General features: G+C 39.7%; 4 protein-coding genes across 8 annotated transcripts in view; 1 reads left to right on the top strand and 3 right to left on the bottom strand.

The window, feature by feature from the left end:
* Positions 1 to 2054, top strand: part of pvalb7 (parvalbumin 7) — a 38029-nt gene extending 35975 nt beyond the window's left edge. For both annotated transcript variants that reach the window (XM_044115560.1, XM_044115561.1), the window contains exon 5: positions 1376 to 2054. In XM_044115560.1, coding sequence (XP_043971495.1) covers positions 1376 to 1401 — 26 coding nt within the window. In that variant the 3' untranslated portion in view covers positions 1402 to 2054. The remainder of the gene's footprint in view (positions 1 to 1375) is intronic.
* On the bottom strand, positions 1771 to 13763 carry baiap2l2b (BAR/IMD domain containing adaptor protein 2 like 2b). 3 transcript variants are annotated; one of them, XM_044115555.1, is made up of 15 exons: positions 13647 to 13763; positions 13211 to 13275; positions 13037 to 13112; positions 11888 to 11974; positions 10631 to 10692; positions 10383 to 10454; positions 9778 to 9867; positions 9550 to 9681; positions 7463 to 7567; positions 6182 to 6284; positions 5827 to 6034; positions 4861 to 4926; positions 4167 to 4464; positions 4035 to 4078; positions 1771 to 2648 (listed from the first exon to the last, which is right to left on the bottom strand). In XM_044115555.1, exons 1-15 carry the CDS (start codon positions 13711 to 13713, stop codon positions 2573 to 2575), a joined length of 1551 nt encoding a protein of 516 aa, XP_043971490.1. In that variant the 5' UTR covers positions 13714 to 13763; the 3' UTR covers positions 1771 to 2572. The 3 variants fall into 3 exon arrangements, with proteins under 3 accessions (XP_043971490.1, XP_043971491.1, XP_043971492.1); XM_044115556.1 differs by having other exon boundaries at positions 4167 to 4461; XM_044115557.1 differs by lacking the exon at positions 13647 to 13763 and having other exon boundaries at positions 12114 to 13332.
* A 679-nt stretch (positions 13764 to 14442) lies between these two features.
* Positions 14443 to 27229, bottom strand: part of LOC122830308 (extracellular serine/threonine protein kinase FAM20C-like) — a 44223-nt gene continuing 31436 nt past the window's right edge. Inside the window, exons 9-11 of the mRNA XM_044115554.1 lie at positions 16475 to 16556; positions 16317 to 16376; positions 14443 to 15468 (exon numbers count right to left, since the gene is read on the bottom strand). Of these exons, the coding sequence (XP_043971489.1) occupies positions 15216 to 15468; positions 16317 to 16376; positions 16475 to 16556 (395 nt within the window). The 3' untranslated portion in view covers positions 14443 to 15215. The remainder of the gene's footprint in view (positions 15469 to 16316; positions 16377 to 16474; positions 16557 to 27229) is intronic.
* LOC122830306 (dynein heavy chain domain-containing protein 1-like) overlaps positions 16641 to 27229 on the bottom strand; it is a 32415-nt gene continuing 21826 nt past the window's right edge. For both annotated transcript variants that reach the window (XM_044115549.1, XM_044115550.1), the window contains 12 exons: positions 26753 to 27176; positions 26128 to 26226; positions 25848 to 26024; positions 24880 to 25058; positions 22838 to 23830; positions 22426 to 22594; positions 21527 to 21601; positions 20878 to 21103; positions 20636 to 20727; positions 20412 to 20561; positions 17919 to 18535; positions 16641 to 17360 (listed from right to left, as the gene is read on the bottom strand). In XM_044115549.1, coding sequence (XP_043971484.1) covers positions 16944 to 17360; positions 17919 to 18535; positions 20412 to 20561; positions 20636 to 20727; positions 20878 to 21103; positions 21527 to 21601; positions 22426 to 22594; positions 22838 to 23830; positions 24880 to 25058; positions 25848 to 26024; positions 26128 to 26226; positions 26753 to 27176 — 3618 coding nt within the window. In that variant the 3' untranslated portion in view covers positions 16641 to 16943. The remainder of the gene's footprint in view (positions 17361 to 17918; positions 18536 to 20411; positions 20562 to 20635; positions 20728 to 20877; positions 21104 to 21526; positions 21602 to 22425; positions 22595 to 22837; positions 23831 to 24879; positions 25059 to 25847; positions 26025 to 26127; positions 26227 to 26752; positions 27177 to 27229) is intronic.

The following is a 27229-nucleotide window of genomic DNA, read 5'->3' as shown; positions in this document are numbered from 1 at the left end:
TAAAAATACAGGAATCAGTTTCAAGCTGTGACGACATGGTTTCTTATTTTGTCATGTATGTTGGTCCAACTAAAACTGTGTTTTAGGTCCATAACAAAGTACGTTTTGTAAAACATAAAGTTCTATCACACAAAAAATGTTAGGATTACTCCACCATGTTGGGCTGAATGCTCACTACTCAGTGAACAGCTTATCAGGGCCCCCATGTGATCAAATGATTCTTAGAGGAATCAAACAGAAAACATTCCCAACTCCACTGCCATGTCAGCCACTCCAAACATTCAAACTTGCTCAGGCAAGTCGTCCACGCAGACAGAGCCTCTGCATAGTGCAGCATGAGATTAGATGATGTTACTACAGGTCATTAGTAAGACATTAAGGATGAGAAGTTAGTCGTAGTGACGGCTATCTGCGACATATACATATATAGGAAGTCGACATAGCAACGTACATGCTAAACGTTTTGACATCTCTGCAGTAGTCTGGCTGAGCCCAGTGATCCAGTTACAGAGGCTGCTGTGTGAAACGAAAAGTTTACACTGGAGTCTTATTTATTTACAAACTCTCATGTTTGCACATTAGTGAAGCGCTGAGCAAACACAAAACTGCATGGCAGGAATACAACAGTCAAAGCAATTTGTTGTTGATCAAATAGTTTCAAAATTGTTTATGTCCAGAACTTTTCACTGAACTCCTTTTCTCCCACTACAAAGTGTTTTTTACGATACACAAGCTTTTTAAATCAGTTTGCCTTGGTTTTCCCTTATTTGGCACTTTGAGTTTCACTTCAGTTTAAAAAGTGCTATGAAGTGTTTTACTTAATATTCTCAAATGAATTAAAATTAAAACTGCAAAGCTGTATGGTGGTTTTAAATATTGTTGAAATAAGTATGGCATGATGTTCTTACAATATATCACTGAGTAAAATCCCACAGTTCCACTTAATGGAGATATTAACGCAGGTATGTAAGACGAATTGCATAACTTGATCCAACTGCTTTTATTCAACACAGAAAATCAACAAATATCCAGGCTACTGTTGAAGTAGAACATGTTATGCTTGGAAAACAGCAATAACGTAATAAGTGTTGTCTAGCTTCCACTTCGTTGCCACTTTATAAAACATTCCAACATCTGAATCTGTTTTTTCTCGTAAGCAATGGAAAAGTGCTGCAGCCATCTTTCAGCTGGATTGATACAAGCTCCAAACAGTCTAAAAACTATTTTAGAAAACGCAACTTTTAACTCTCAGGTGCGATTTCAGGGCCCTGCTGCTACATGTCGGAATCATTTATTCATGATCTGCAGTGTGTTGTGTTGGTGCACCAGGGCGGCGGCGTAGGCGTGACCCATTTGTCTTTCTCTGCATTTTCAGAGTTTGAGGCCTTGGTGCATGAGTAAAAGGGGGATATCTGAAATTCACCCCCGTTCTTCTTCCTCCGTCTCTTCGTTCCCACATTTGTAAACGCCCTCCTCCATACCCTTCCTGCCTCCCTCCGGACCCCACTTACGGAGTCAGGCCAGGCCCGTTCTCTTCGGAACGCTAACAGTGACGGGCTGCCTGGGAGTCACACCGAAGAGAATCACACCGGCAGCGCATCAGTGTCTCTTTCATACATTTTTTTTTTTTTTATATATATATATATATAAAGATTTGTTTAACTAAACATGCTGTACAGATTTAGGAATCATTACTTACGACAAATGAGGATAGTTTGTGATCTGAAAACGGGTGGTGATAGTGCTGTAGGTGGTGTAGATGTTCAAGGCTCCTTTAAGCTCAACTTCTTGTGCATTCTGTCTTCTTCGCTGGTTTTATTTCTGGCTGTTTGTGCATCAGATCATTTTCTTCCCACTGCTCTTCCTCCTCCCCCCTCCCTGACCTTCCTCTTCTCTCCTCTGTCCCTTCCTCCACCTCCTCCTCCTCACTTCCAAACTCTGATCAGATGATGTGGTTAAAAAAATGAAGAAAAGAAAAAAAAATAATCGTATGTAAGGAGAACTGTGAAGAGAGAAGACACCAGTACGAAATGATAATAAAAAAAAACATTTGAGATACCGTGTCTTCACTTGTTGGTGCTCAGAAAAGGTAACTGTCACAAAATCAAGCAGCTAAAAACTTTTAAAAGACAAGGAATTCAATTTATTTGGTTTTGGTTGTATGTGATTTAACAAACTAATACAAATTTTAGATGCAGTATGAATGACTGACTATGAGGCAGAAGGAATAATAAAACAGCAAGCAATATTCTCCCATTTAATGAGAAAAAAAGTGTACATTTAGACAACAGTAAGTCTAAATGTTCCTTCTACATCCGTACTACAGGAGACAAAAACTAAACAACATAAACTCTTAATTACTACACGGAGACTTGCTAAAGCAGCTTCTCCGGTTTGTGGTTTAAATAATTCAGATAACGAGGTATCGCTTTAGCATTTTCTATACCCTGCAAAGAAATTTCTCTGTCCATCAGCGTTCAGGGCTTTCATGTTTTAAAGATGCACACGCTGCCTTCATGACCCGATGTCAGAGTTTGAGAAACAGACCTCTGCTCGCACGAGTGACGGCCGCTCAGTGGATCCGAGGAGCGGATCTGTCGTTGGTCGTCGTCGGACGAAGCTTCACGGTGGCGAACGGGTTTGTGCCCCTGAAACGAGAGCGTGGTGGAAAATGTTACACAACACCGCACGCGCTCAGCTGGCTCCTGCTGGCGCACGGCGAGGTATTCAAACACGTCCACAGGATCCAGGCAAGGAAATCCACACCACGACGATCCGAACACGAGGGGAGGTGCACTCTGATCCAGGAGGCTGCGCCGTTCGACCTGCTACAACCCAAAGCCTGAGCAGTTTTAGAAATGATCTGTCAGGGTTAGGGCTGGGAATGCACTGTAAACCCAAACTTTCTTCGTTATTTTGTAAAAGGTTCAGACCAACTGTAAACTACTCAAAACGAGTATTTGCTTTAATTAACAATTCTATCAAAACATGGGAACTGAACACTGATAAACATGAGCAACGATTACTGATGGTTGAGTTAATCACTCGTAACCTCTAGTTTTAAAACCTTGAGCTCTGAAGTAATGGATTAGCTCGGACACAAGAATTTATGTAAACATAGATAGATTGTTTTGGTTTTTGATTTTTTTATACACTAAACGTCCCAGTGGAATCACTCGCTGTGTGCTGATTTAGCGATGATTACTAATGTGGTTTTACAGTAGCTGGAAAAACCACAAAACCAAAGTGTTTTACAGAACATACCATTTGTGTCAAATAGTACTCAGCAAATGAAATTTGTGTATCTAATAACTCTTATTCTAAGTGCATTAAACTGTGATTTTGCCTAATTAAACAGCTAGTAAATGCCTTGCAAACAGTGGTACAAACAGTGAGTCTGCAGTTTATGACACACATGGGTGCTGAGCTAAAGCGGGCGCCACAGCAATTAGCGGATAAATACTTGTTGTCTTCATTGTCTGTGTTTAATATCGGTTTGTGTGTGTAAATGATATGATCAATAACAGAGGCATGGCACCGGTTGGGCGCCCATCAGCTCATTCTCCTCCGTAACAATCGCTCCCCCACATACGCTGGGGCACATTCGTTATGTTTTAATCGTGTTGTCACTCGAAGACTGGGAATGAAAGGTGGGGAGGCAGAGAAAAAAGCTAGAGAGCAGAAAACAAAAGAGGGAGAAAGATAATGATGACAAAGGGATGAAAAAATTGTTTTCAGAGTGGTTGAGAGACGTGTTTGTGTTGTAAATATTCAGATTAAGTTACTACTAAAATAAAAGGTCACTGTTGCAACTGTGAAGAGAAATAAAGGAACTAGTTTGTTTGGAATAAGCGTGTGCAGTTTGCCACAAGCCTTTTTGGGGACACAAAAAAGCTTTTACTCTGACCAGAGGAGGGAATATTGAACTACATTTAGATTCCCACTTCTTTTGTTGCCAACGTGACAAATTAACCCAAATAAAACCTATACCAAATGTTTTCTGGTATAGGTTTTGCTTTCAGATGTAAATTTACCTTGGAAACAAAGGGTTATCAGGCTGCCCATGTGGAGACAATCCCTAGGAAAAACAAACAAACAAACAAAAAAAAACAGAGTAAGACTAGAACAGTTCATTTGCAGAAACCAGATAATGTAACCAAAAACACCTGAACATCAGCTGTCACGTCCCCCTTCCTGTCTGGGCCGGGGGAGACGGATCGCACGTCCACAGAGCTTCTTCTGAGATTCAAACTCTGCTGTGGAGGCGGAAGTGGAAGTTTTGTCTCCATCACTGGTTCCGTCCGCCTGTCGGGCGCCGGAGAAACCGCCCGGACGTCCACCGACGCCCTGCGGCTGGGCGTCGCCGGGGGCGGGATGTCGCCGTAACCCTTGACCTCTGGCTGTTCGGTGTGAGCGTCCGTGTCCAGAAGACTGTTCATGCTGTGACTTCTGAGAGAAGCACTGCTGCATTCCAGGAACCATATGTGGAAAAAGAAATATTATACATAGTTGAACTGTTTTCTTGGAGGGAAGGAAGATGAGAAAGGTGAGAATGGAATGAAATTTAATTCTTATTTATTTAGAACAAGAAAAATGTCAGAGTAAACATAAAATTATTAGGAAAACAAAAAAAATATATAATAATGATAATCAAACATAAAACAACAAACCTTTTATATCCAGGAGTAGGATGAAGACAAAGCTCATTAAATCCTAACCCCAATTGTCTTATCTGACTAAGGCTCAGATTATACATATTTACACAGATAACTGAGTGAAAATGAGGAGAATGAGTAAATATTTGACAGTGGAGTTACAAATGCATAAAAATGAGGGTTGTGGAGAGACAGGAGTTCCCACCTGGTTGATAAAGTGTTGGAGAAATCTTCAGCTGGAGCCACATATGCAGCAGGAAACCAGCCCTGACTGATGAGACATGAAACAAAACAGATTAGATGAAAGGGAAGTGAAATGTACCTTTTACATTTCGCTTACCTCCATTACCTCTAGTACTCTTGTACCTGGCCAGAGTACTCATAAATACCCAGATTTTAATTATCTTCAAAGTTCTAATCCACAACTTTGAGACTTTTTTTTCTTATTTAATTTTTGTTTTCTTCCTTTTACTGTTTTTTGTTTGTTTTACTTTTTTGTTATTTTGTTTATTTGTTATAAATGTAAAGCAGTTTTTTCCTTTAATTTTTTAACTTTTTTTTTTTTTTCACAGTCCTAAATCTGATGCATGATGGGAACATTTCCATTCAGCTCCTTGAGTCACTTATTTGCATAATCATGCTCTGCTGTAATTACAGCTCCAGGTGTTTTGGGTTATATGTCTACTAGTTTTGTGTATCTTACAGGAAAAGGTTTGTCGTTATGCCATGGACGTCTTACATCTGTATGATGGATTGGACAGCGCTCTATTAGCTCAAGCTAAACGTTTGCAGATGTTCTTATATCACCTAACCCTGCATTAATTTCTCCACAACTTTTTTTTGGTATGCCTGTTGTGTGCATGTGAATACTGTCAAGGCCCTGTGAAGATATTTGCTTAAGCTTTTGTGGAAAATGAATTGTGTGTGTAATAATGACAAGTCAGGATACATTGTATAGAAATTTTGCCTCTACATTGTGCATAGAGGTTTGAAGAAACACTGTTTTACTGTCGCTGTCAAACACAAGAATGAGTCAAAAGGTGAACAGCCACCTTGCCTATATGTCCTTGTGCAAAACAGGTTAATTCACTGAACACGAGGATGAACTATAATCAGTCTGTCACTTCTGGATGCGTCTGTCTGCACACAGCTCAATAATGACTCGGCTCACCGCAGGCTGCTTTCTGCGCGTCCGTACAGCCAGCCGTTTCGTGGCTCCTGGACCAGCACGATGACAGTCTCTCCTCTGTTAAAAGGCAAAAGCTTGGGGTTGGATGAGGAGGGGTGAGACACCAGGGCTGTCATGGGCCTTCCTCCTCCCAAACCCAGTGACTCCCCCACTGAACTGGAGCGAGAGCGACTGGGAAGGGGAGATGGTGCTGGAGAAAGTGAACACAAGGATGAGATCATAAAGTTAGAAAACAAAACGCCTTGAAGGATTTTTGCTACTTTTTGGGGTTGAAATGTCATCCATTAATAATGTATACTAAGATGCAACAGTAGCAGTTCGTATTTCCCTCTCTTACCTCTAGATGGCACTTTACCCAGTGCCAGCTGCTCCCGCCTGGCCCAGGACATATCCTCATCCATGGTGACTGTCTGCAGCAGAGAGCTGACCGAGCCTCGCAGCTTTGCACATAAAACAAACCGATTATAAATGAGACGAACTCTATGTCCATGCAGGGGGTTTATGGGTAAAAATCTGATTGTATTTTAGAGATAAGTTTATAGAAGTTAAATGATGTAGAGTGGGTGCAGGATTTAGTTAGGGAATATGTACCAAGCAAAAAATAAAAAATAAAATAAATAAATCTAGGCTACCGTTGAAAAACTGCTTTACTTTGTTCAACCCTCTCTTTTTAGGGCCTTCAGATTCAGTTAAAAGCCTTTTATGTAAATTACATGAGCTGAATTTGATCCATGATGTTAGGGGAAATGACCTTTTGAGATTGTGTTCACTTTAATCCCGCGACAAAAATCTATGTTACAAAGTGATGATATAATTTAGTCCATACCACAGTCTCTTCATCTGTGAGAGTACCAGCTGAATTCCCTGAAATACTTTCACAGTAAGAAAATCAAAGGCAGCTGTGACATTTATTTGATTATAAAGAAATTTTTACTCCAGTCCTTCATGTTTCCACCTTCTATAAATGTGAAACATTCATCTGTCTATGCATGTTTGTCAGCAGCTCTGCTTAGAAAAAAACATTAATGTCATTCCTGCTGTAAGCTTAATGCTACAGTTAAGTTGCCATGGCAACTGAACATAGTTACATAGTTGAACATAGTTAATTGACAGAAAAGTGCGTAATGAGAGAAGGGGGAAGACGTGTCAAAGGTCGCCAGGCCGGGAATCGAACTTGCGACGGCCGCGTCGAGGACCTAGGCCTCCTTATGTGGGTTGTGCTTAACCCCTGCGCCACCACAGCACATCCCGAAAAATGTGTTTTTAAACAAGTGAAACTTCCAATGAATGCAAATAATGATACATGATTGATTGTTCCATGAGTTTATACTCTTAATAATCCCGCTAAGCATCCTAATAGCTTATTATCTAATGAGTAACTTTGCTATCTATCTATCTATCTATCTATCTATCTATCTATCTATCTATCTATCTATCTATCTATCTATCTATCTATCTATCTATCTATCTATCTATCTATCTATCTATCTATCTATCTATCTATCTATCTATCTATCTATCTATCTATCTATCTTAGAAACATTATTTATCAAAGCAGTATTAACTGTGGTCAATAAAAAACATAACTGACATTAAAAAACAATAACGGTGTTAGCACCTGAGCCTCTTGATCTACATGAGTTGGAGTGCGTGATCTGGACCCCTTGGTCTCGTTCACTTTCTCTTTCCATCCATCTGCCTTCTGCTGGAGGGATCCGCCGGTCTGAAAGCAAATGGGGGAATTGAACGCCTCATTAAATCACAAAAACAATCAGGGTGAAACAAGATTAGCGCATAAGCCTCAGCAAATTAGAAATTTGCACATTGAGAGTTGAGTTTTATTAGATAAGCAAGCAATTAACATGATATTGCACGGCTGGAACAGAAAAAAAAGAAAAATCAATGTGTTGGCTGGAATAAGAAATTGCAGGAAGGGAGGATGGAAGGAGCAGCACTGAGGCTGCAGCAAAATCTATCTCAACCACGCCCGACTGGCAAAATATGCATCAGGACCAATAAATTTAAAAAACATACATTACCAACTGGGTTTCTGTCGCAATAAAACATTTTCTGTTATGCTACTGAATGAACACAGATGGGGCAAAATAGATACGGCGGCAGACGGACCCTGATGAACCCAAACAGAACACAATGCCAAAGAAGCAGCAGTTCTTTTTAGACTCAAAGAGAAAGTTCAGCAGGGAATTCAGTGGATTCATCTTTCATGGTTTAGGACATATCTGCAAACCCTATTAAGGAAGCGAGTGCCCCCGATCATTCCCACAGAGGTGAGAAGACTGCTTGGTATTTTGCTCATGTTTTATCAAAGACTTTGCACCGCTCCATGACCTGACTAATAAAGACACACCATGGCACAGGGGCCCATACAAAAGAGCTGCAGGCGTTTAAGGACAGTTTGACCAGTGAAAAGATCATGTCGTATTTTGATCCAGGCAAATAACCACACCTCACTCCCCAGTTGGTCGAGGATTCATCCTTTATTAACTTGGAAAGAACAGTGAGGGACACAATGGACATGCTCATTTGTAGAGAGATGAGACTCACATGGTCAGAGCAGATTTCTACGGCCCACTCCCAACTGGCGAGTGTCTGCTAGTGATCATGGAAGAGTACACCCATTATCCCACCGACCCTCTCCCATGCTAGGCACACAATCAGACCAGATAGCAAAGGCAAAAATTTAACTTTACGCAGACATGCGCCATCGACACTGACCAGTGCAGTACACTGCACTGGACTGGACTGACAGCAAGTTACTACAGCAGTGCCACAACCACCACAACACACATCACTACCTCCATTGTCACCCGCAATGGGTTCATTCAATCACAAGGAACTCCTGGTTTTTCAAAAGGATCAACGCCATCGGTCAACACTCAATGTCTTGTTTTAGTCCTGCAGGTGATTTAGGCGACACCCTTCATTATAAAACTTAATTAGACATTGGTTCAGATTTATTTCAAAAGCAATGGACACGATGATGGAAAAGAAAGAGGAAAAGGGAAAAAAGAAAGGAATACAGATGGGGCAAAATGTTAAAAGGGAGAGAGGGAGACAGGACTAGAGAAGAGGAAGAAGGATAAAGAGAATCTGCTTTTACACCAGCAGAAAGAGAGAACAGGAATCCAAGAAACCACACCGGCAAACAACATATGCATTTATAACAACAACGTCACTGAAAAGTACAAAATACTAACTAACACAACATGTACTTAGTGGAAACTGCAGCCCAAGATAGAGTGTATCTCTAAACATTTAAATACAAACACCTGTGAGTGCTTCTGTATATCAGATTTCACCAATGTTAAATAGTGTGTGTGAGAAAACACACACCTGGAGTGAAATAATTTGCTTTATCAGGTCAAGCTTACTTGTATAGCATCTTTCAGCAACAAGGCAGTTCAAAGTGCTTTACATGTTAAATTGTGGTTTTCACAGTCCTCAGTGTCTCAAATATGCATGAAATGTGGGGTGTAAAGTTGAGGTCTTAAATTCTGAAGCGTGATTATTTTTGCAGCAATGTAAATGGCACATAAATCTAAACAAATGAAAACAATAAACTATGAAGAAAAACACCTGAAATCCAGGGCAAGATCGCCAGAAGCCAGCTGTATGAATGCATTTACTGCACACTTGAAATAAACCTGCAGCATAACTGAGCGGGACTTGAAAGAGTATATATACCTTGTTTATGAGAAACAGCAGGGACTGAGTGAGGCCGCAGTGCTTCTCCGCCAGAAAGCGATACCTTCGTTCCTCCTCCTTCAGGATCTCCTGGTGGCTCTGCCTCAGGTAAACCATGTATTCACTGTTCTCCTAAAAAAACAAGAAAGACATGTAGTAAAATATTTGAACACAAAAAGTGGCACAGAGGTTTCACTTCGCCACTGTCTCTGCGCATTGTAGACGTACCAGAGAGTCTCTGAAGGTTCCTCTTCTAAGTTGTTTTTCCAGAGCTTCAGCCTGGTTTCTCACCTCCATCTCATACACTCTGCGGCTGCCCTGTAGCAAATTAAACAGTTAAACTCTCTCGAATCTGCCTGATGGCGGTCCAATGAGTGACGTTCATGCTCGTGTCGATTAGCTCCTCTTGGCTGTCATTACTCCCAGTGAGGCAGCATGCTGCAAGTTTTCCAAACAAAAATGTTTCCCTCATTAAGAGGCTGGCAGAATGCAGCGAATAACAAACCAACAGCGGAGACCAAGCTTTGCCAATTCTTTTACATGTTTTTTTTTTTTTGGTAACTTGATCATAATCAAAAGCTTCATGGTGGTTCTGTTACTTTTTTGGGTTAGCTCAACTCCAGGGATTTGCGCCAGATGTAACATTTATCACACATTTACAGACAGCCTGCTGCTAAACTTGGAGGAATCTGGTGGTCCCCTACACACCGTCTAGATAAACCTGGTCTTGACCAAACTACTCATTTAATGTAAATTTAAAGACTAACTCTTTTAAAAAACATTTCTAAAGACAAGTCCTCATTTTAGGCCCCAGTAAGGCCCAGCGGACTCACTTCCATGTACTCCCCGTCCAGTTTGACGTTCTTCTCCATCGCTTGCAGCACCTCGATCTGGAACCACTGAAACTGATGCAGGAAGAAAAGCGTCTCTGCTCACGTTACGTCAGCCATGCTTACAAAAGTTTGTAAACCTTCAGGCGTTTGTTTGACTAAAACTTCAAAAATGTGTTGAATTACCTAATTTTGCAGACACTTTCAAGATGTTTTTTTTTTTTTTTTATTTCGATGGGAAATGTACTTACCAACCCTTCCATCTCTGCAGTGAGCCTTCGCTGTGTTTCTGATATCTGGACCAGGACGTCGCCTGTTTAAAGGAATAACAGAAAATATCCTCAATGTGCGCGATAAAGATTGATCGTTTTATTGCTATAACTCTTCTTAAGGTCTGTTTAGATTTGTAAGATGTTTTTTGTTATTACAGTCAAGTGAGAAAAAAAATACATTTTGAATTCATATTTCCAACAGAACATCCATTGACACGTCTTTTTGTGTGAATTATTATCAGCAAAAACGTTTCTTCAAGAGGACCTCAGTACTTAAACATGCTCCACAGATATATTTAAATGCTTTGCACTTATTTTGTCACTCAACATCAAATGTCAGTTTTATTTCCTCTTAAAAGTCTAAAAGGTTTTGCAAGGTTTTATAGTCAGCACCATTTACTGTGATACCTATAAATATATGCAATTTTATATATATATATATATATATATATATATATATATATATATATATATATATATATATATACATATATATATATATATATATATATATATACAACAAATTATAAATTATGACTGTGTGATTGAAGGACACTTGTTTTACTCCAAACTGCTGTTTGGTGACATTCTGACCAATCCAAACTGAATGAACCTGAGAAATTTTGCAAACAGGAAGTCACAAAACATTTTAGCATCCACATATGCAAAATGTTCAAGATTACAAACCCCAAAAACTTGAAGCCATAATTGCAATAAATAAATAAAATTGGTGGTTCTACAAATTCTTTATTCAGGGAAGCTGAGTACAAACAGACGTTTGCAATGTTGGATATACAGGAGTAATTTTTGTTGGTCAGTTACGTACGATCCCAATAAAACAAATAGAGGTTTGTGGTTTTCATTTAGTCTGTATGTAAAGACTCAATATATCATCTTGACACAATGCCAAATTCCCAAAGCATTTATAGGAATCTCTGCTGTTATAGTTTGTGGTTAAGTTACTAAACTAAGAGTAATTGAACAACTTTATCTGTAACTCAAAGGACTCCATAAGGTGTGTGGTGACTCTGGTCCACTAACTGACCTTAGAAAGCAGAACAACCTTTCAGCAATCAATATAAACAGAGCAGCAACATAACAACTGTCACTCATAAAACTACTGTAACGGAGCACAGTGTTGTTACCGTAGTGCATCTTCATGGGGATAAACATGATGTATTAAGTTAACATACGGAAATTCATTCAGTACAAATTTAAAAGAGACAACCGTCTCACCAAGAGAATGAGAGGAAAGCGTGTGCAGAGCCTGGTCACCCATCTTAGCCAGAGCGCTGAAGTAGGCCTCGCTGCAACCGGCTAAGGCTGCAAAAAACACACAGCGAAGAAAACATTTCAAACATGAAACATTACAGACAGACATTTTGGCTTTTCAGTAACTTCACCCATTATTATTTTTTTTTAACATGAACTTAATTGGGTCACTTGGCAGCCCCGCTCTTACTCATTAGGAAAATACATCCTGAAGTGCTGACACCTGATCCGTGCTCCTGGTCTAGGAATAGACTCGTGCCGGAGGGTTTTGTATTACAACACTCCGCCGCGACTGAAGGCCTGTTCTTGTTTCAAGAGGAGGAAGAGAGGCGCATTAACAATGCATGCCGCTCTCCCAGTCACCTGTGTTTCACTTACAATCCAGAATAAACGAGGGCCACGAAATGAAATCTAAACTAGCATGTTCTAATAAATTCTGGTGCAGAATAAGGTTAATATTCTGCATCAGATACGATTGAACATTTTAAAATCTTTTTTTTTCTTATGTCTGTTAGATGTAATCTATAGAGAATCCATTTGTTGAATTTGTCTGCGAGTCTTTTGGTTTCATTTTATCACAATCTTCTTCCATTTTGTACCCCAAAACAAACTCATTATTACCCATAAAATAAAGCACTGCATGTCAGTCGATTTACTTGTTTCTTGAGTTTTTTTTTTATTATTAGGAGAAATGTTAAAAATAAAATGCTAAAATTTTGTGCAGAATTGGATTTTAGTCTTTCATATTTCTAAATTAATTCATATTAAGCCTCTTTTACATTAATTGTAGCTCAGACATTTATTCTGATCAGCTAATTTCAATGAAACATAAGAGAATGGGCCCTGATAAAAAAAAAATAATAATAATAATAACTATGAGCAGCCGTCTGATATTGGATAATATTAGGAACAAAGGCCAGCCAGGTTCCACAATTTTCTCCTTGCTTAGTTTTCTGTGACTAGTTTGTGTAAAATCTGATTAACTCCATGTTGTAGCATGAATTTCTAATATTTTTTCAAAAGTTTTGTTTTTATGACACTGGAAGTTAAGAGTAAAGCATCACCAAACCAAAGACACATATTTTTCATGCCAGCACTGATCAACTGGCTGACCTTGAAAGGCTTTAACATAGCTGTTTCCAAGAGCAACAAGTTTCTGAAGACCCGGGTTGAAATGCTCCATCAGGCTCTAGAACAAAGAAATAGAGTTATGAAACAGAAAGACAAAACAATACTTAGCTGTTATTTCTCAAGGGACAAAAAATAAATAAAAAATCCTAAACTTACCGAGTAGACACTCAAAGTTGATTTGCGCAACTGATCACTGCTGACTCCCGACATAGTGACCGATTCTTTAGGTATGGAAGAACAGAAAAACACCAAAAATACTGTGTAATAAAAAGTCTAATAAAAAGTCTGCACTCTCATTCAAGTTTGTAAAAAAAAAAAAGAAAAAAGAGTATCTAGGCGTCTATAGAGAAAGTGACTGGAGTTCCACCTCTTTCCTCTACTGGCTAAAAGCTGGTAGCACTTTTCTGTCCCTCCTTTAGTTATTCAGCGGTGAGCTACTTAACCGTCCTGTCATCGCCCGTTTTCATGGAAAGAGAGCAAGCATGTGTGGAGAGGAGAAAAGGGAGGAGGTGGCACCCATATGACTGGATGAAATATTAAACTGAGACCTGAAAGGAGAGGAGGGCGCTCTATGACATATGAATCCACTCACCTGAGGGACGACCTGCACTGGAGTGGAACCAGCCGCCGACACAACGAGGAGGCAGAAAACAAGGCATTCAAACGGTTTCTTGCGAAGATTTTTCCTCAATTGTAACCTGAAATTAGCCTGAATTCACCAAAACAGGTCAGCGGTTTGTAAAATTTAAGAACATGTGTTTCATCAGCAACTTATGGTTTCTGTCTTCACTACTGTATGATTATGAAAAACATGATCGTACAACAACGTACAGGCAGAAATAAAATTGCAAAATTGCGTTAAAGATTTTGACTGTGATTAAGCAGTATTGTCATGACAACGCCTTTCATTTCTCTTCAGGATATCAACCGACATCCTTGACATTTGGCTTCTTGGGGTTCATAAAAAGCAGAAAGAAAAAAAAACGTTCTTCCAAACGGGCAATTTTGCTGCTCACAAGGGGATTTTAAAAGTAGGATCAGTCAGCAAATATTGCACCATAGAAGTGCTCTGCAATAATTAAAAAACATTCAAATCAAACTTAGATGCAAAGAGAAACATCAAATGAGATGTTGTCATGGATACTGTTGTAATAGTAATCCAGAGAGTTAACATTCTTGCAATCATTTCAGGCAATGTGGAACTTTAAAATGCGAACCTTGTGCTATAAAAATAACATCTTCCATAATGTCTTCATTGTCTCCTGTTTTTATATTTGATATTTTATGTAAATAACACAAACTAGAGCAAAAAGAATAACTTGACATCCCCTTTTAATGTGTTTCAATTATTTAACATATATTAGAAATTTCCTTCAAGAAAACATTATAATCCTAAATAAATCTAATGGTAATAAATACATCAAGCAAACATCAAATTATTTAGGTTTTTTTTCTGAAGGATGCCATGAGGACAGCACACAAATTAACATGATAAAACCTAAATGAAATTCACTGAAAACGTACAAGTCGTGGAAGGAATATTAGCCCCTGTTTAAATAGTCATTATTTTAAAACATAAATCTCATTTTAACGACACAAAATGTACGAGACAAAGCTCTGACACGTAAAAAAAAAAAAAACTAACTCGTTGAGAAAAGGCCAGCTGACAGGTGAAATCCCACCTTTTTGTGTAATTTCAAAACTGAACCACAATATACTAATAAAAAACCAATCAGTGGACAGAGGAAGCAGGCAGCAGAGTGCTATCCACAGTATGAAAGTTTGATGAGTTGGCACATTGGCGCTGGAGGTCCAGACTTGTCAGATTGCACATTGCACTTGTCAGAGTTTCCAAACAATAACAGAGGCGCCGCTGACAGAGTGAGCAAGTCTCAGGGGTGTTGTGTGACTTCAGTATGTTGCAGTATTTTGCATCCTACAAACTAGATTATTACGTCCAGCTCTACCGTATTATAGCGGCTTGATAGCAAAAGGTGTGACAAATACTGATCATAAAAGCATTTCATGGTCAACATTGTGTTCTCTCTATGGATTATGTATAAATGCTACTGCAGCTGCGGGAACTGCAAAATGTAATCCTGAGTTTATGTTTGGAAATAATAGCTTAGACGTGTTGTGCCCTTATAATCTCTTCGTTCTCTTATTTCATATCTGCGATGTCGTCGTAGATGACGTCTTCTGCCCCTGCGTCGCCTTTGTGTTGCTCTTGGCAACGACTTACAGTCTCCAGCACGGTTTTCAAGCGTCGCCTCAGAGCGGCGAGGTGAGGCTCGGACAGCAGCGGGGCCACCTTGTGAAGCGGGTCCTGCGACAGCGACGCCCTCATGACATCACTGATGTGGTACTGGGGCAGAGACAGGAGACGGAGGCGCAGCCAAGTGGAGCGGCGGATCCTGAGGACGGCACAACAAAAGGGACAAATGAGAGGAGAGTAGTTAGATTAGATACAGAGAGAAAACAACCCAGATATTTAAGGTTCTAAAGACCCTTTAAATTTTATTGTATAACAAAGAGTTTAATGAGCTCAGATGTGATTGGATGCATACTTGTAGAGTTGCAGGAAAATACATGGCGTTTAAGATTGATCAGAAATTTAAAAAATCTGAAAAGTGTGGCATGCACTCTTTGTAATTACAGCTGCATATACACTAGCATTTTCACACATTTAGAGGCTGACATTGTTGCCTATTCTTCTTCCATGAAAAAAAAAACAGCCTAAGCTCAGGTAGGTCAGATGGAGAGTGTGTGGAAACGGCACTTTTCAAGTCTTGCCACTAATCTTTAGGATTTTGACAAGAAAATTTTAATGAGAGGGCTGTATCAGGTATTTTCCAAGCACATAGAGCCATTTTATAACACAATCAAGTAACTATGTTACCAGGAATTGTATATCAAATTAATCTGATGTTGCAATTTAACAGGCTTCTTTCCCTTTAAGAAGATCCTGCTCTTTCCGACACTCTGCCTCAAGGACGTCATCGCCACAGAATTTCTCCATAAAGCTTTTTTTTACGTTTTTAGGAGCCCTGCACTGAAAAATAGTTCCTAAAGAGCTCAGCAGTTGTGCAGTCCCACCAGGTGTTAGCTAAGTGCTGCTGCCACTAGTCTGATGGAGCTGAGTGGGGGAGTGAGGCGGAAGCTCGGCTTGGAGCCTGCTGGAAAAAGTCGAGTTGGCATAATAGAACAAACCACTTGGAAAGACGTAAAAGATTTAACCATTTTCTCTCTTTTCTCTTCATACCTGCAGCACTGTCGCAGTGGGGCTAGAATCGAAGGTTCATCTTTTGAGTGACGCCCAAATCTGGACCCCAAGAAAATAAAAGTAACAAATGTGGATAAAGATTTTTCTGGCAAAAAGTAACTGCTTAGAACTGCATTAAAAGCCTGTAAAATACTCACGCCCTCCCATTGTCGAGATGCAGCAGGAAGGTATTGTTGCCAAACTTCTCGAAGGTTTCATAATGATGCCTGTCCAGGTTACCTACAAAAGAAAAAAGATGGTTTCGAATCTTTCTCATTTTATAAAATGGATATATATTGTTTTTCATATATTGTTCTCCTGTTCAAGAAGAAAAAACAAAAAAACAGTTTATTGGTGATTCTTTTAGTTATTGACTTATTTACTCATGTACCTTTCAATCATTTCCTGAAGAGGAATTAAAGAAAACTCGACAAAATAACAAGAAACTCCCAGTTTTAACAAAAGATTTTAATTAAACCCTCTTTTTAAAACGTTACAAAGTTGAAGGAAAACACACAACCGTAAATTTTGACACTTCACACTAAGTCAAAAGGACGAATCCCATCACGATAAAGCAGACGTTGGGCGACCTCACTCTGGGACAGAAGCCACAGCGGCTCGGAAGAGTCAGAGTGTACTCACTAATCTCACCCGTCTCAAACTACACAAAGTTGGATTGAGCTTGGCACAAAGAGGAACTTTAGTGATTATGTTAACATCGCTCAGTTCCCAGGTCCCACTCTCTCCCTCCTCACTCAGATAGATGGGACAGTAGTAGACAGGTAAATGCGAGGCAGTCGGCGTGGCTTGAAGATTGCCTACATCTGTTAAAAATGAACTTTTACAAGACAAGGTATCTATTGCGGTTGTTCTGCTCCTGACTTGAGCCTTGATGCTGAGAAACGGCATTGCACACGGCAGAGGGGAGACGGCTTCCTGCAGGGCTCCCGTCTCTGGGTCCCACGACGCCCCTATCAGCTGCAAGCCACACAAACGCACGGTGTCTGCACGGAGCAAGATGGGGAACGTGCCCTCAGGCAGAACCTGGGGAGGCAAAAACAACAAAAGTTACGGTGATGAGTCACCTGGGTGTAAAGCCATTGTATTTATTGAAGCAGGAGTTAAGAATTTTTTAAGTGAGGTTCAGTTGAGAGGTCAGGATTTCGCCCAGAGTATTATAAATAAGTCTGGCGGGCCACCAGGCTTAACTAGTACTATTGGGAAAAGCTGCAGCATAGCAGAAAGCAGGGGGGGAGCAGCACATACACAAGGATGACTGACTCTAATTGGTTATTTCTGACTGAGAAGTGCATTTCTGCAGATAGAAGTCGAAGCTTGATTTTTTTGTACACATTATCTGTCACACCTAGTGACAGTTTTAACAAATATGGGAAAATGCTTTTTTTAAATAGAAATTACACTCTGCAGATTTAATGTGACATATACATAGAACATAGAAAAAAAATTGCTAAATAAATAATGAATAAAGTGTGGACACACGTTGAAGTGTTCAGAATTAACAGCCTGAATGTGTGGCCATACTTTGAGACAAGAAACTCACTTTAAAAATCCTACGCTGCATTTGAAACCTTTATCTCCAACCTGAAAATGTAGTATTATATCGCTGACGTATTTGTAATTTTCCAGAGCAGCCTCTCGCATCAACGCCAGCAGAAAGCCTTTGGGCTTTCTGAAAGCTGCCAGTCGATAAGCATCTGGTGGGTGAGAGGCGCCGTCGTAGCCGAGGTAAGAACTGAGCAGCTTTACCCTCTCCTCCAACCGAGACAAGTCGGTGAACTTCAACAAGGAGGCAGAGAACGCAGTGTACTGATCAGACTGCTGGAGCTGTGAGAGGTGCAAGGACACTAAGTCAATCAGATCATCCCATTCGGCCTGCAGGAAGTCACGGACGGGATTGCGAAAAGCGGCGGCCTCTTCTTTAACTCTGCCGTCTTTTTTGCGTTTGAGGTAATTCTTCAGCTCCTGGAGTCTCTGTTCTGCTACGTCGGTTGGCAGATGGACAGTCAGATCCTGAGAAGGGCTGAAGCTCCTCTCTGTCCCTAACGGCGATTGGGACCCCTGAAGGAGTAAGTTCAGATTGTGGCTATTGATTTTGTCCACTTCAGGGGCCACATCGGCACTGAAGCCCAGCAACACCAGGTTGCTGATGGCTAAATCCAGAAAACGTCGATCCAAAACATGAAGCAGGCTTGGTAAATCTAAGAAAGGAAGACAATAACATTGTGTTAATGCTGAGCATATTTCTATAACTACAGTAGTTTTAATATGTTTACTTCTTGTCCAAGTTATTTAAGTAGACTCTTCTAACATTTGAGCTGTGCTGGTTTAATACTTTATTTAGAGAGGGCTTTGCAACAGTAATACAGCTGACAAAACCTGAAATTGTTTCGTCACTTTAAAGCCACAAACCTTCATATCTTTATGGAAATTTTGTGTGACAAAGTAGCAAATGCAGCACACTATGTGTGGCATAAAAGGAACACTAAACAATTTTAATGTGAAACACACACTATGGGAGAGGCAGAATCATGGTGTAAGGCTGCTCTTAAAAGCCAGAAATCCAGTTAGTGTTCACAGAATTGGGTAGTAACTAGCTACATTTCCTTTAGTAAAGTTTTGGAAAAAAATTTACTCTTAGGAGTATTTTTGCAACGCTATACTGCTTACTTTTGCTTAAGTACTTATATGATGAAGTATCGCTACTCTTACTTCAGTAAAACCTCTGGATTCTCTACCCACTGTGAGTGACGTCAATGAAAGAAGGAGCTTATGCTAACCAAAGATTCCTCTTGACACACACCTGCAGGTTTTGCACATTGAAAGAAATCAATTTGGAAAAGTGATTCTTTTGCCTGATTTTGCCAATTTGTAATTATGTTAATGATAGAAATTATTTTCATATTGGTCTTTAAAATACCAAAATTTCCACATAATGTTATAATTTGGTCCGTCTGATTACGTACTTTTTAAATACTAAACGACTGACGTTTTGGTCTGGTACTCAGTATTTGTGTCGCCTTTTTAGCAAATACAATTTCACTCTTACTTTAGTAATTTCTTCGATGGTAACTTTTTAGTTTTACTTGAATAAAAATATGTTTATTTCTGGGCACTCCACCCTCCATCCTACCTGACTTACACAACAAGATTAGAAGAAGAATGACGAAAATAAATTGCAAAGAGTTTAGCAGCTGGTTTAAGCGCAGCAAAATGTAATTCAACAAAGAATAGCCACATTGGAGCTGAATACACTGCGTGCACAATTAACAGGCAAGTCTTATTTTTGTTCATCGCCAACTACCGTGCTCATGTTTAATCCAAAATATGAATGAACCTCAAACATGAAACTTTAAGAAAATGAAAATGAGATTTTGGTTTTCCTGAGAGATTCCATGTTCACAGTTATCAGGCAACTATTATTGTGCAGAAATATGTGCAGCTAAATGAAAAACACATTTTCCCATCTCACTTTTTTTAATCCATTTAAACGAAAACTGAAAATCTTCCCATAAACATTTGACATTTAACAAAAGTGATAATCTTTCATCTGTGGAGCCTTGTCAGTTTCTCTGTCTGTTGACGATTAACTTTTTGTGCCACAGCAACCAAAGATTCCCAGGTGCTGCCCAGAGAGGCGGACTGTCTCATTCACTGGGAATCTCCCAATAAGAACAGCCCATGAGTTCTCAAATGGGTTCATGTCAGGTGAGGAAGAGTACAATGTCATAAAGTTTTCAATTTTAAGGGCTTGACTGTCTACACACTCAGGAGCACCAGCATGCACGTAAAAGCACTGTTCTGCATAAGAATCATTGGGGATATGGTTAAAATACTCACTTGCCTAATAATTGTGCACAAAATATAAATAACACCCTAAAACACGTTTCACTGTCCTTTCGCTTCACATGCAGTGGTCAATCACGTAATATCACAAAACACAGCGATAAACTACATGGGTGTAGCAAGACAAAATGTGTCAAATTTCAAAAGACTGAAAATACATTTGCTCAACGGCGAAAGAATATCAAATATTTAAAGACTACCAATGGCATTTCAGCAAGGTTACATAGTTACCATAATGGGAACAGCCCTTGATCATTTCTGAAAGGATGCACGGTCCGTTGCCTGAAAGGGACGGCTCTATAGTGAAGCAACACTTGGCGACACTCTCCACCAGCTCTGAATCTGCAGAGTCTATTATGTGGCCGCCGTGAACAACACCGGCTACAAACACAAGCAACACGCGGTTAAAGCGGGCTCTGACCCCAGAGAGACCGTCGTATTCTTCCATGCCTTACCTGCTATGTAGCGTAAAGCGTTCCATTTGTCATGGCACTGACCGGTGAAGGAAATGTATGCATCTAATAAAGCAATGAGGTCATCTTGACACCTTTATAAAAGGTATTAAAAAAACGTTCATGAATTTGAAATTTGCTTACAAGCTTAAGAAAAACAACAAACAAACAAACCCCAAAACAAACAAAACAGCACAATTAGAATTGAAAACATTTTCAGTTTTCATTACGACGTTGTTACTTACCAGTGATACGTTCTTCCGAAGCTCAGATATTTATAGGTCTGCCTCTGCATTAGAACTGAGTGGAAGATGGCACAGCGGAGAAGCACCTTCATGTTGTCATCTGCGACATCTGACCACGACTGATGCTGACTGACTAAGAAAACCTGTCTGAAGGAAACGCTCAGCTCCTCTTTCAGATTTGAGGGGGAGTCAAAGCACAGCGGCAGGGCCCCCACTCTCACTCTGACTGTGAACAAAATAAAATGTAAATAAAACTGCACTCCTTATGACAACAAAACTGTTTCAATTACAAATTTATTGACGGAACCTGACTTAATGTCGTGTTTTGATTGTTGATTCTATGTTGCATTGTGTTTCTGTGTTTGATTTGATGTAAAGCACTTTGAAATGCCTTGATGCTGAAATGTGCCATACAAATAAAATTTGACTGATTGATCGATTTTAAATAAAGCAGTAAGAAATAGAGATCATTAGTCAACAACAGCTTTCACAGAGTGCATAATCTGATGACAGAGGATCGATTTGGTACAATAAAAAATATCTGTGGCCAACTACCATGGATGGCTACAGAGAAGAACGGCTTTGAACGGCAGCTACTGTGATTTATTCACAAATAAACAGAGCATCATTAAATATATATGAACTATACCTGGTAGACGTTTGGCTGCATTTTCATTATTTACAAACCACAACCGAAAGCATGGATGAACCGGGGGTGTCTCCTCTGGAAGTCATGGAAACATGTGGATAGAAAAGCAGACGGATTGGCCACAATATCAATTAAAGATGTTCTGAATTTACAATAGAACAGAAAGAAGCAGAAAATAGGCTCAGATAGCAGATGATATTTACAGAACGGAAGGCGTAACCTTCACAGTCAATTTTGAGATCAAATTATTTTTCTAACACTGGAATAAATTAAAAAAATGTATCAAACAACACAGTTGAAAGCATACATTTACAAATACCGATTAGAAACACACACACACACGTTTTCCTCACTGTCTGAAGTTAAATCAGACAAAATTTCTTCTTAACAAATAGAAAGTTATTTCTATTTGTTAAATGTCATAAAACATACTGAGAACATTTATTAAGAGTTTTTTGCCATCGATAATTTAGAAGGTTTGTGTGAAATGAACAATAATAAAACATTAAGGATGCCACCTCATTCTAGTTTCTACTTTATTACCAAGATTCATGGACTCCATCTATTGTCAAGTTGATCTATAGTTCCACATAATGCAACACCAGTTATGGTTCATGTCTTTTGTATGCTCCATTTAACTTCTTACAAACAAACAAAAAAGACAGAGGAAAAAGAATGTCATGTGCAAAGTAATGAAGGCTGGGGGTTGTTTTGTTGTTTTTTTCTACTGAAGTGATTTCTACAAGTCTGTATTTATTTCATTTACCATAAGAAATGGAAACGTCACTATCTGAAAACAAAAAAATAAAAAAAGAAAGAAAGGGATAGTGGTTATTGTCCCACAGTGGGGAAATTCAGGCATAAAATGGACTGCTGCTGAAACAGTCAAACGACTTTACCTCCGAGGGAAGGTAACAGCTGCCTGAAGCGCACCAGCACCTCGCTGTCCCACTTGTCCAACAGGTGACAGTTGTTGAAGATCAGCCAGTGGCCCTCGCTGCTGGCTTTGTCCAACCTTAAAAGGATTTCTTCTTTATCGTACAGTCCCCCAAACGTAATTACTTTCACCTGGACCAAAATAGATGTGAAAGAAACAAATGGAAGAAATTAGAACTTTTTAACGAAGCACTCGCAGTGCCTGGCAAAAGTATTCACACAGCCCTTCACCTTTTTTCACATTTGGCACATTAAGCCATAAATTTTGATCCAACGTATTGGGAGTTGAAATGATACGTCAACACAGAGCAACTCATGAAGGAAGACAGGATACATCCTGCAGGATGTAACGTTTTCACATGTTTGTCTGCTCACCATTTTTTGTCCATCTTTGTGGGCCAACCGACGTATGAAATCGAGAGGATCGATGCTTATCTTCATATCTCCTTCTGTGCTTGGCAGTGTAAAGATGATGGGTACGTTGAATCTCGTCAGGTACTCTGAGAGAACATCTGGGTCCCCAGAGGTTGGAGCTGCTGATTTTTTTGAAGACAGTAAAAGCAAGCAGTCATTCATAGCGTCCCCTACTTTCTTCAGGCAGTCAATGCGGATGGTTTTCCACAGGATAGCCCTCTGCAGCAGCGAAAGGTGAGAGTGAGAGCAACGCGGAACGTTCCCTACTATAGTAGAAGAAGTGGAGTAGAAATATTCCTGCCACTGTGTGGGAGCGATGCGGAGCGAATCGATTAGCTTGTTGAAACAGGGAATCTTCTCCAACAAGATTAGCTCTGAGTGAACATTTGAAGGTATCCAGCTGGGTAGGTCTAAGGATTTCACTTCAGCATCACTGTGTTCAATGTCTTTGAGACCCCTGAGGAAGATCACCTTCTCTACCCGAGTGCAAAGCTTGTTGTGCTCGAGTATTTCCAGAGACACCAACAGTTGCAAAATGGCAAAGTGTCTCCTGAACAGACGTGGTCTGTAGTTTAGCAGCAGGAAGTGCGCCATCGTGTTCATAATCTCTGGTAGCATGACCGTTCCCACTTGCCCAGCTGGAAATGATGTTAATGCCCTGATCTTTTCATCGAAAGCCTCTTGCATCACTTTCCGGAATTTCTGCAGGGAAAAGTAATATGCGGGAGAAAGACGGGACACGGACTGGACGGCCTGGTAGAGGGCGGCGCCCAGATTCATTAACAGACGAGGGTGGGCCAACAAGGACTCCTGGTAGTTCAGCTCTTCTCTTAACTTATTCTTCTCATCGTGCAAAGTCTCCATTTCTTCTTCATAGACATCCAAACGAGGCAGAAAATTTGGATCTTTGAACAGCATGCATTTACACTCTAAAATGTAGTCTAACAGTCCTTCCTAGGAGAAGAATTAGAACATTCAGTACAAATACAAAGTAACAGAATAACAATTCATCAGTATTTAACATGATTGTTTTGCATAAAGGTTGTCTTTAAACTAGGGATGCACTGATCCGCGGTTCTCACGTCTGACCCAGATATCTAAGGTTTAATATCAGCCGATACCAACCCGACACAGAAAATCAGTGCTGAATTAATTTACAACAAATTACTTTAAACAGAGATAACTGTGCTGAATTTCAAATTTGCTAACCATGCACCAGTTCAGCACACCTAAACACACCAATACCTTCACAAACTTGGTCAAACATGTAAAAGCAACACAACTTTAATTTGTTTAGTCAGTAAAATTAAGTGTAGAACAACCAATGTGAAATAAATGATAAAGTAAAAACTGACAAAACCAATAGGTTGACTGTCTTGGTCAGATATGTAAAAAATAAACTCAAATGGTTCAGAAAGTGCAATTAGGAATTCTAAATATAATGTAAAATAAATAATAAATTGTGATGTCGTTCAGAGCACAAAGCAGGGTTTCCCCCAGTGTTTTATAAGCCTTGCAGCCCGCCATGCTTTAATAGCCCCCACACCAGGCTAAGCGTTGCTTATTTTAATTTTATATATATATATATGTATATTTAATTTTTTATTTTTTTTGAGCCAGATTGCAAGCGTCTCTTTTGCTCTGAGCGTTTCACTGGCGGAGCAGATGTATTCCTAAAAGATAGGTTTATAATTGATGCATTTAAAGCTGGCAGAGCAGAGCAATCACACAGCTGGCGCCTCTACCAGCAGGCTTAGCAAGTTTTCTGGGGGAAACCCTGACAAAGCTATAGAGTTAGAGTGAATAAACACATTTTTCACTTTTGGGACCGATATAGATATTAGTGTCGGATCGGTGCATCTCTACTTTAACCTTGATTAAAGCTTGACCTCTAAATAAATAACTCAATCCACGAGTTGAAGATTTCCAAGACTAAATTAGTGAAATTTTCAATAATCCAACACAACAGAAACACCCAGAAATAAATAGTCTGCCTCTGTCACCTCTGCTGAGACCAGTTTCTCCTGCAGGAACTGATTGTAATTCTGGAATCGCATGTGTTGCATCAGCAGCACTTTGCAATCAGACTGCATCAGCTGTGTCAGCAGCAGCTCCCGGATCTCCTCTGAGCTCAGAGAAAGGTCAACCACAAGCACTTCGGCCAAGATGGACGGATCGATCCCTGGGGAACAGGAGTAAATGAAACCTTGAGTTATTAATTTCAAATGCGCAGGAAGAGGTCATTGCCTCAAAGTCAACCTGTGTCCTGCTCAGCATCCATGTCGGGTTGCAGCTGTCCTTATAATTTCATCATCCCTTCAAGATTCAGCTCATAAAAACAGCGCTATGTGAACATATTTGCATGCCTTGAGCGTTTTCATGTTTTGATTTTACCTGATAAAATGTGAAACAGCTCAAGAGGTGGAATTTAATCCATGTTAGGACATGAATAAAATAGAGTTTCTTAGAATTACTAAGCCAGCCATCGAACCAAATGCCTGCACACACACAGTCTAATATCAATTTAAGGAAGCTGTTCGCAATAATCAATTAATCAATTAATTTCATGATATATTTTGTCATATTAAACAGATTATAGTATGTTTCTGTAAACAGAAACTTTATAATCCATTTTAATTAAGGTTTCTGTTGTTTGTGGTTCTTATTTCTTCTTATTGTTTTTGGCTGTCTTGTTTTATTTTGGATATTTACAATATCTCCCAGTTCCAGTGTTACTAGCTTCTTTTTTTTTAACATTATCAAACTTTGTTAGTCTGTGAGAGGGTGGACTTGCATTATTATTCTATTATCAATACGTTACGATCTCAAAAAGCCAATATTACCATTTATCGCAATGATTTTTGGGACAATTAATCGTCAAGCAAAATTTGTTGTCGTGATAGGCCTGAATGTAAGAAAAAATGTTGGTGCAGATGATATCGGCTGAGACACCAGCAGCAGATGTTCTTACCCCTGTCAAGCAGTCTGACAGGCAGAGGCGTGCTGAGGTAGAGGCGGAAATCTGGATGAACGGGTTGAGGGGGCTGCTCTCGTCTATAAAACCAATATCGATTTGGAGGCACCAGTTTTGCCAGAAACTCAGGAGTAGGTTTGGCACGTTGCATATTAGTAACAAGTACAACCAATCCTGGAAAAAAAACAAAAAACACAAGATTTGCATCAGTATTTGACTTATAAAAAAACCCTTCATTATTTGAACAATAGGTACTTTATTTGGTTACTTAAATCACCTTTCTCAGCAGCGAGATCCAGCTTCTCAATGAGGTCTGAATCATCAGCACACAGCACCAAATCACAGTTTAACTCTTTCTCAAGACTTGTAACCCTTCCTGGACAGGAGGTAAGTGAGATGTATTGACTGCTAGCACAGATTTGAAGAGGTTTCAAAACAACTTAGAAATAAGACTCGGTGAATTGCACAAGATGTGATGTGAATATTACCCAACAGACAAACACAGAGCCGTTCTTAACTCTGAAGTTATATCAAAGCATATCGTTCGGTCCAATTAAGAGTGTGTGCCATGACTTGAAAGTCAATGTTCACAAATAGCAAAAATACTGATGTTTGTTGTTGTAAAATTGACATAATGTTAGGATGTTCAAATGGTATGAATATTTTTGAAAACCACTCCATTCCCTCAAGAAGAAAGAGCACGTAAGATGATCAAAAAATAAATATAGTTAGATCTTTTCAATCAGAAAACATAAGGTGGTAAATTCTTTATAGTGCGTTGTTTCAATCATAAATATGTAAATGCCATTAAATTAAAATAACTCTGTGTCTAATGATTGTGACTCCTTGTTTTAGATTAGTTCAAGTTAAACAGAAATAAGTTCAACACTGAGAGGACCTACCTGTTGTGAACCACTTCTGACAGCTCAGTTGGAAGTGTTGGTAAGAGTCTGTCAGAAGAGGCCAGTGGAAAAGGCAGGCCTCCTTGTAGCCCCATAGCAACATCTTCACTCTGAGTCTGGTCGAGAACGTGTCGTCTAGCTGCCAGTCGTTTATTTCTAACAGCCAACCCAGAGGCAGCGTCAGATTCTCAGTCACGGGGATGGGAAACCCAGGAGGGGGAGTAATGGTTTCTGTGCCTTTGTCGGTAAACAGGGAGCTCCTGATGTCCTTGGGGTTTATGTCAATATGTCGAGTCCGACAAAGTTCCATCCACTTGTCCTTCAGATCTGTCCGTATAGCCGCCTCAAACGGTCCTAAATATGAGATGGTGGCCGAAAGAATAAGGGCGTCACCGGGTATCTTCTGACGACGCAACTCCAATTTCTGAGGTAAAATAAAAGAGAAATTTGTTACCGCTCAATACTGTGCCCTGAAAA

Source organism: Gambusia affinis, linkage group LG04 (genome assembly GCF_019740435.1).
Source record: "Gambusia affinis linkage group LG04, SWU_Gaff_1.0, whole genome shotgun sequence".
NCBI lineage: Eukaryota > Metazoa > Chordata > Actinopteri > Cyprinodontiformes > Poeciliidae > Gambusia > Gambusia affinis.
This window is presented reverse-complemented; position numbering and strand designations above follow the sequence as displayed.

What these genes read in the sequence shown, in the direction of transcription:
- baiap2l2b (XM_044115555.1), bottom strand. Translation starts at nt 13,713, where the DNA reads ATGCCTTGTTTTCTGCCTCCTCGTTGTGTCGGCGGCTGGTTCCACTCC. An exon ending in GCTTTCCTCTCATTCTCTTG is followed by an intron (nt 10,693 to 11,887) that starts GTGAGACGGTTG and finishes TCCTTTAAACAG; the next exon opens with GCGACGTCCTGGTCCAGATA. An exon ending in ACGTGACAGCTGATGTTCAG is followed by an intron (nt 4,079 to 4,166) that starts GTGTTTTTGGTT and finishes TGTTTTTCCTAG; the next exon opens with GGATTGTCTCCACATGGGCA.